At 45.2% G+C, this 9,198-nt stretch overlaps 1 protein-coding gene across 1 annotated transcript in view; it reads right to left on the bottom strand.

Annotated features, from left to right (window-relative positions):
* Window positions 1-5,559: 5,559 nt before the first annotated feature.
* LENG8 (leukocyte receptor cluster member 8) overlaps window positions 5,560-9,198 on the bottom strand; it is a 34,431-nt gene continuing 30,792 nt past the window's right edge. Inside the window, exon 16 of the mRNA XM_068241214.1 lies at window positions 5,560-7,198. Within this exon, the coding sequence (XP_068097315.1) occupies window positions 7,036-7,198 (163 nt within the window). The 3' untranslated portion in view covers window positions 5,560-7,035. The remainder of the gene's footprint in view (window positions 7,199-9,198) is intronic.

Raw genomic sequence — 9,198 nt, 5'->3', positions numbered from 1 at the left:
GGGAAAACAAGTCTGTCAGCAGGGGGCCTTTGAAGTGGTGGGGGCCCTAGGGCAAATGCCAAGTCTGCCTGAATGGTAGTGCCCGCCTTGGTGTCTAGCTTCTATTTAGGCCAAGGAACCATAAGTTGACACTCTGCCTACACCTTTACTCTCCGGCAGTCCTACAGTAATAACCAGGGTCGGACTGGGACACTAAGGGCCCACCAAGGAAGTTTCAGCATGGGGCCCACCTCCCTCGATCCCCTCTTCTCCTCCCCCCTCATTTTGCACTCACATACACATGTACTCTAGAAATTTTACAGTAGGGAATAGATTGTGAGTACTTCTGAGGACAGTCTCCAATAGGGATATGTCCACATGCGGCGCAGCAGAAATAAATGGGTGTCACCACGCACTGGAACATGGGCGTGGTCATGATGAGTCATGGGCAGACAAAAAAACAAAACAAAATAAGTAGCGGTGTTATTCACAGATATTAGGTCCGACCAGATACATTTTAGACAAAATAATCAAGTAGTTACATGCCTCATGATAATTCATCAAGTAGTCAAATGGCAGCAAATTTCCCCACAAAATGCAGATTGGCAGCAGCGATTCCCCCACAAAATGCAATGATTGGCGGCAGCTATCCCCCCACAAAATGCAGATTGGCAGCAGCTATCCCCCCACAAAATGCAATAAGATTGGCAGCAGCTATCCCCCCCACAAAATGCAATAAGATTGGCAGCAGCTATCCCCCACAAAATGCAGATTGGCAGCAGATATCCCCCCACAAAATGCAATAAGATTGGCAGCAGCTTTCTCAGTTTAGGTAGGCAGGTATATAGGTGTCCCACTCCCCAGTATAGATATACCCAGGTCTAGGTGTCCCCAGTTTAGGTAGGCAGGTCACCAGTTAGTGTGGGCCCCCATGCTAGAAGAGGGGGGGCAGTGGGCACAGAGCGGCTGGGAAGGGGGGTGAAGCCGCCCCCCCCCAGTTTAGGTAGGCAGGTCACAGGTGTCCCCAGTTAGGTAGGCAGAGAGCCAGGTCTAAGTTCCCCACGGCATGGAAGGGGGGGGGGGAGCGGGCACAGAGCGGCTGTGAGGAGGGGGGGAGCCCCCCCCCACTCTCCCCCCAGTTAGGTAGTCAGGTCTCACTGTCTCATTGCCCCCATGCTGGAAGGGGGGGGGGGGGGGGGAGCAGCAAGCACAGAGTGTCAGGGAGGTGGAAGCCCCCCCACCTTCAAAATTGCAGCTAGCAGCGGGAATCACTTACGGGGATCAGATAGCTCTGCGCATCGCTGCTGGTCTGGTCTCCTGCACTGCACAGTCCAATCATGCTCTCACAGGAAGTACTGCAAGAGCGTGATTGGACAGTGTCAGTGCAGAAGACCAGACCAGAGGCACACAGAGCTATCTGATCCCGGTAAGTGATTCCCGCTCGCTGCCGGATGCAATTTTGGAGGGGGGACCCCTAGTTGAGGGAGGGGGAGGCCCCCTCCCCAGCGCTCTGTGCCCACTTTCCCCCTCCTTTTCAGCACTGCGGCCCCCAGAGGCGGGGCAGCCAGGGCACCCGGATGGAAACATCAGCACTTTGGCAGCTCAGTACGAGCCTGGTAATGACTGTAAAGTATACTCTACAATAAATATATGCCCATTATTACAAGCTCAAGTGGACATTTTTTTTCCTATTATAACTGCTATGGGAATACATAAAATGGCCACTGGAATATAAGAGCAGATGAGGAGGCAGAGCTTCAGACATGATGCTTTAAAGTAGACCTCTCATCAGCATTAGACACTGTTGATCACTTCCTGCTACTCCAGTCCCTGCAATCTGTGGGTATCCAAGACCGTGCCCTAGCATGGTTTTTCTCCTACCTCTCAAATCGCTCATTCAAGACCTCCTTCAATGGTTCCTCCTCAACCTCTTTCCCACTTTCAGTTGGGGTCCCCCAAGGCTCTGCTCTTGGTTCCCTGCTGTTCTCCATTTACACCGCCTCCATCGGAAAACTCATCTCCTCTCTGGGTTTCAACTATCACCTATATGCAGATGACACCCAGATTTATCTCCATACCACTGACCTCTCCACCACCACCATGGAGAAGGTATCCTCTGGTCTCTCAGCTATTTCATCGTGGATGTCTGCCAGGTTCCTAAAATTAAACCTGGATAAGACTGAACTCCTAATCTTCCCGCCCCGTGCTGCTTCACCCCCCACTGACCTCTATGTCAATGACACAATCATTCATCCAACCACACAAGCCCGCTGCCTGGGAGTCACCCTGGACTCGGCCCTCTCCTTTACCTCCCACATCCAAACCGTAGCTAGAGCCTGCTATTTCCACTTACGCAACATCTCCAAGATCCGGCCTTTCCTGACCCCAGACACTACCAAACTCCTTGTCCATGCCCTCATCTCCCGCCTGGACTACTGCAACTCCCTCTTGTCAGGCCTTCCTCAAAACCGCATCGCCCCCCTAAAATCCATCATGAACGCAGCAGCCAGACTCATCTACTCCTCCCACCGCTCTGTCTCCACAACTCCCCTACGCAAATCCCTTCATTGGCTTCCAATTCACTTCAGAATCAGCTTCAAGATCCTATGTTTGGCATACAAATCCATACACAAGTCCTGCCCAACCTACATCTCTGACCTGGTCAGCAGATATACACCTGGCCGCCCACTTCGCTCCTCCAACGACCTCCTCTTAACCACCCCACGCATCTCGCACTCCCATGCCAGACTGCAGGACTTCACTAGAGCTGCCCCTATCCTGTGGAACTCTCTCCAACTGCCCATCAGGCGCGCTCCCACCTTCAAAAAAGCACTCAAAACTAACTTCTTCAAGGAGGCCTACATCAACTCAACACTACCCTAATCCTTTCTGCCAATAACTTCTTGATGCACCCCCTCCTTTTGTGTCACCAGCCCCTCCCTCTAGATTGTAAGCCTTTGGCAGGGCCCTCTCCCCTTGTGTATCATACTTGACTGTGTGCACTTTACCCAGAATTTGGAACTGGTAATTTTTACCACTACCATTCCAGTTTATGATCTGTCATTGTACTATTATCTGCATTGTGTTGTGTATCTTATTGCCATTACCTGTATTGTTGTTTCTATGGTCTGTTACCTGTATTTTTCTGTCAACCCTGTTATCATTGTCTGTAATCCTATTTATTGTACAGCGCTGCGTAATATGTGGGCGCTATATAAATCTAATTATTATATAACCCTGACCGAATATTCAATAAAAACATGTTTTCCTACTTTTTATATGCCATACGGTTATCATATTTGCATTTGTGCGTAAGTAGTATTATCCATTTAGAAATTACAAGTTCCCAAAAGTACAGTTTTTTGCTTTGAGAGCTGACTTTGCATTTTATTCAAAACTGGTTTTATTCATTATGTATTGAAGGCAGAAATGCTTTGAGTGTGTCCAGGAGCTTCTGCACAGTAAGAGAATGTGTCACATTCCTCACTTGATACAATTAAGTAAACACAAGATAACATTACAGCATCCGAAGTGTAGATAATGTTATCTTGTGTTTACTTAATTGAATCAAGCGAGGAATGTGACATTTCTCTGCACTGAACTGTCAAGTCCTGTGTGCAACCCTTTGAATGTTGTTCTAGTAAAAAAAAAATGCTGGTAGTATATAATAAGTTGTAAATTATCTATTAGAGCAAAGAAGAGTTGCTGGGTTTCATTCCACTTTAACAAGGCATTATATCAGCTGCCGTCATTGTGTCAACAGCAGGCACTGGCTTAAGCAGCTGCCACTGTGCCACCAACAGTAACAACCACTGATTATTAGCCTTCACTATGCCAACAATAGAATAGCTGTTTTAGGTGACATGCACATATACATACACAAGCTGGAATAGTTTGCCATTCAGCCTTCCAGAGAGAAGCTAAAAAGGCACAGCTACATTCAAAGGGGGAGGAGCCCTAAAACAAAGTGACAGATGTTACATACTCCAGTGAGATGTTTGTTCTAGTGTCCTACCAAGTTTTTTTTTTTTTTTTAACTCTGTAGGAGTTCTGACTTAATCCAGCCGCTGGCCACGGCAGGTTGCTTGGACATCTTCTCCAGTAACTCATTCTGCACCACCACTTCTATGTAGACTTGATTATACGTGTTGTAGTGTGAGAAGCACTTATTAAACTTATAACGCTATAGAAGTGCATTTTTTTTGTTTATATTTTTCAGTATGCCTTCACCTTTCAATTGCAGCCTACATCTATAGACGTAAACTATAGATTGTTAGACATTTAAATTTAGTTCTATACAACAGATATCAAAGCGCTCCAGCAATAATGATTTACTACTGTCCCATAGGAGAGTACTGTCCAACCTGGTTTAGGCAATAGCAATTTCTCGTACAAACATCTAAAAAAATTTTAGAGCACATCCATTAGAGGTTAATAAAATACACAAGTCCATTCAAATTCTCATCAATCTATCTCCCGTTGCCACAATATCGTTCTGTTCAGAAGATACACATCAGATCCACCACTAAAAAAACACCCTGCTGGAATCAAACTCACCAGATGTCTCTGATCACTGCTAGACTGGTCAGTGAAAGCTTAAAAGCTAGAAAACCTCAGGACTTCAGGATCCTGGTGCGTCAAGTCGCTTTCAGGTGGTAGACAGGTGCCTTATTGTACCATCTCTTGTTTAGCATAACCTCAAAAAATAAGCCTGTCATAGCGTAATTCCATTAAAATCTTTATTTAAAAATTCACTCACATGGTTATCCATTGCATGTCTGCAGAGTTCGTTTTACAGGCTCTACCCCGCTGCCAATGCTGGGCTGTATATCTTAACCGAGCCGCACTCCCGCTCCTTCCACTCCAAAGCCACCGCGTGTCCAGATATGTTGTATTATCCATATGCTGCCGTCACTTCCTGATACGGCTTTGCAGTGGAAGGAGCGGGAGTCCGGCTCCGTTAAGATCTACAGACCAACATTGGCAATGGGGGAGAGCCGTAAAACAAACTCAGTGCAATCAATAACCATGTGAGTGAATTTAAAAATAAAGATTTTAATGGTTTTAATGGAGTTACGCTGAGAAGCTTATTTTTTGAGGTGTATGTTAAACAAGAGATGGTACAATAAGGCATCTGTCTACCACCTGAAAGCGACTTGACACACCGGCACCAGGATCCTGAAGTCCCGAGGTTTCCTGGCTATAAGCATTCTCTGACCAGTCTAGCAGTGGTCAGAGACAGCTGGTGAGTTTGATTCCAGCAGGGTGTTTTTGGTAGTGGATCTGGTGTGTATCTTCTAAACAGAACAATATCGTGGCAACAGGAGATAGATTAATGAGAATTTGAATTGACTTATTTGATTAACCTCTAATGGATGTGCGCCGATATGTTTTAGATATTTAGTTCGCTTATTTTTATGTTCTTTATGCTGCTTGTGCACCGGCAGACCATTGCTGGCTGGGTATATCCTTTTAGCACCAAGATTGTGAGTGTTTATATGTATCCGCTACATTCATATCATGTGATGATCACCACCACTTTGGTCACAGCCCCATCCATTAATTCTGCTGGAAAATAAGTCACTTGCAACTCATGAGATTTATTAAGGGAGAAAGGAAAATTAAAACATCTGTAAAGAAAGGAGCACTTGACCAACAACTGCTCATTATAGCACAATACAACACTGTTACATTTTCAAAATGGGGGAAAAATACTACTCTCTGTTAAGGTGAACGAAGTAGGGAGGGGAGGAAGAAAAGGATAAAGGAAAGGAACAAAAAAGGAAAAAAATAAAATAGAGAACAAAACAAACAAAAAAATTGCGGGAAGGGATGGCCAGGACAACAGATTTACCAAATATTTACCTGCTGAAAATGAGACTGGGATTACTAAGCCTTCTAACAGGAGGGCGGTGTGCGAAATCAAAAACTAAAAAACAAAAACAGCATTGCGGGTAGGGCAAATTAACACACGACTGTAAAAGGAATCTTTTCACAGGCTGTGAGGTTCCAGCAGCGTCAGGAGAATCCAGAGACTGACGGGAGACTTTTCTTGGTTGTTCAGCTTACAGTAATATACTTCCTTTGCAGACTTTTGTCGGATGTTAACAGTTCTTTATGTATGAATTTTAGAGAGTCTATTCTTCCGCAAAGGCAGAGCAGCTTGTGGTGCGTTTTTCGCTTCTCCCAGTCTGAGTTGACTATGTTTTCTGTGTTGCAGACCTTCTCCCCAGAGCCACAGCAGTTGTAATTGTGCAGCATGTGGACAGAGGCTTTGTGCAAGTGAGGTAAAGAGAGAAAAAGACTGAGACAGAGTTAGTGTCTATTTACAACATCAAAGATATAAACACATTCTAAGTACAAAACGTAAAAAAAGAAAAAAGGCCCTTTTGTTTAATTAAAAAGGAACCCTTATTCACAAATTAACATATAGCTTTCTGAAAAGCTAAATATTTGATCTCTTATGTACAACGCTAACTTGATATTAATTGTGCAAAGCTTTTGTCCCATTTCAATCTCCGTTGGGTCGAGACAAGCCGTTTTCCTACCAAGGTGAAGCCATTTTGGGCCCCTTGCTGGCTGCCAAGGCCAAGAATATAGACAATAATAAACTGCCTTGCTATATCAATAACTGATGTGAAGTCTTTCATCCAACACCCTTGATGTTTAGAATGCGTGATATATTCCAAAATGTGGCATCTAACACTGTTGTCTTCTTTAAGATCTGACTTACATGCTTGAAGCCAGTCATTCAATGGTAATGTCATGTTGTAAGCGCCAAGTATAAATATATATACAGAGAAGAGAAATAGCACTTTGAGCAACATGAAACATTACCAATGCCTGATATGGCTCTGCTAATTTAGAGAAGCCCGCTTCCTCCTCTTGGCATACCCAGTCGTAGTCATGAACCCTCTGAACCAGAGGGGGTGTGGTCTTACATCAGAAGCACATCCAAACCAAGCAGAGCATTTCACATACACACACAGTGTGAGCGGTAACCATGTGCTGAAACACACATTCAAGTGGATTTGCATAAAATAAAAAGTGTCGGGCTTAGAAGTTGGACAAGACCGTTAAGCTTTGCTTGCAATCAATCTTGCTGTCGTCGTTTCCTGCATACACAAGGGACAGAGAAGCCAGGAAACTCTGGCACTCCTCCTCACTCTCGAAGGCCAACTCTGACTGAATGTAGGAAACTGGCAACACCGGCCGAAAACTAAAGAGTTGGAAAAAGTAGCAAGGGAAAAGGGAGCAAAAAGAAAAACACGTTAGAACAATTATTGCATTAACTGCATCATCCACCTGCAACTAAAAGGTTAGGACTTATTTACATACAGGAACGCATACCCACCTTTATAAATCCATTATGTACAGTGCAACATGCTTTATTTTACAGCAGGGCTTACCATGTTACTCATACCATTCACCTGTACAGTAACTTTACAGCGGTGTTCACGTTATACTTTATAAACTGCTTATTGTGTGAACTACCATGCTACAAATGTACAAGTTATCATACATTTTTAGATGTGGCTTCAGATCTGTAAAACGACCAAATTCTGATACTCATGATTTACTTTGATACAGTCATACACCACTCAATATTTCATCAAACTTCAAAAAGACGTGATGGAACATTGGTCTCGCCACTGCCACTATGAGAACATGGCTGAGCACACACTCCTGTCTACAGAAAAAGAAGGGAAGCAGAGGCAGTTTGGGAAACCTACTTCGGAAGACAACCTCAAGGAACTGACGCATGGTGTCTCTCCACCCCCCCACCCCCCCGAGGCATTCCTGAAAAACTCCCCCCCCCCATGCATTAGGAACACCCCTTTCCTGCCTCTGCCTCTCCACCCCCCCCCCCCCCCCCAAAAAAAATGAAACTTTGGGATCACAGGACAAAGTAGCAGTGGTAATTGATGCTTCCTGGTCCGGCTAGTTCCCCGGACCAGGTATTATGTTGGTTTTTACAAAAAAACGTTACCAGCTCAGGTTCTCTTTAAGGTTTGCTTACATAAGAGTCATTTTTTAAAACTCAAAATGAACTTTAATGGATTGACTATGACAAGTACTCCCATAACCCAAGGTATCATGTGCTGAAAACCTAGGGTGTAAGGTAATGGTTAATTAATACATCCATTCTCCCCCTACTGGCAGACACTGCTGCCATCACTTACATTTAAAGAGTCTGAAGCGAGAATAAATCTCGCTTCAGACCTCATAGATAGCAGGGGCATGTGTGCCCCTGCTAAAACGCCGCTATCCCGTGGCTTAACGGGGGTCCCTTCACCCCCAAATCCCCTCGGTGCAGCGGGGGAGCGCTTCCTGGTTGGGGCAGGGCTAACCGCCGCAGCCCTGCCCCACGCGCGTCTGCCAGCACGCATCTCCGCCTCTCCCCCGCCCCTCTCAGTCTTCCTTCACTGAGAGGGGCGGGGGAGAGGCGGCGATGCGCCGCTGATAGACGCGACTGGAGGCAGGGCTGCAGCAGTTAGCCCTGCCTCCAGGAAGAGTAAATTCACGACTAAATTTACGACAGATTGCGGGGGTGGGTTTGGGGGTGAAGGGACCCCCGTTTAGCAGCACGATAGCGGCGGTTTAGCAGGGGCACACGTGCCACTGCTATCAGCTCTGAAGCGAGATTTATTCTCGCTTCAGAGTCTAAGTCTTATGGTACCCTTCAGACAGCAACCACTAGAAGTCACGTCTTTCATCCAAGTCAGACAATCACTTTTTTTTTTAAAGCTGCCTGCATATGCATACAGGATATATGCTGGACTGGGGTTGCTCCATTATAAAGGGCTTAAGGCAGCCACCCATTTCCACAGCATGCTGCAAAGGTCTCCCATCTGTAGTGCTACAAATAGTGCCCTGGGTTTGGAGTACTCAGAACAGCTACAAGAGAATGTGCCCTACATGCCATTCTATAGCACATCCCCTCTACTCATTCACTACATTTGTACACAGACAATTATAGAATACAGAACATGTGTCAAGGGAAAGGGACAGCAATTTTTTAAAATTTAGAGACTTAGTTCTGCAGAATTGTCCTGCCTACTTACAGATGAATGTCACAGCAGTCAAGTTAAATACAAACAGGCACAGCAAATACCATTACACCACATAGGAAGCAGACTGTTTTATTCATAAACCGATCTGAGTGGATGGTTGTAAATCTAACTGTTGGCTAACCTTAAAATATACCAGAGATGAAGA

Source organism: Hyperolius riggenbachi, chromosome 6 (assembly GCF_040937935.1).
Source record: "Hyperolius riggenbachi isolate aHypRig1 chromosome 6, aHypRig1.pri, whole genome shotgun sequence".
Taxonomy (NCBI): Eukaryota; Metazoa; Chordata; class Amphibia; order Anura; family Hyperoliidae; genus Hyperolius; species Hyperolius riggenbachi.
The sequence above is the reverse complement of the archived record's forward strand: the minus strand, read 5'-3'. Positions and strand labels throughout refer to the sequence as shown.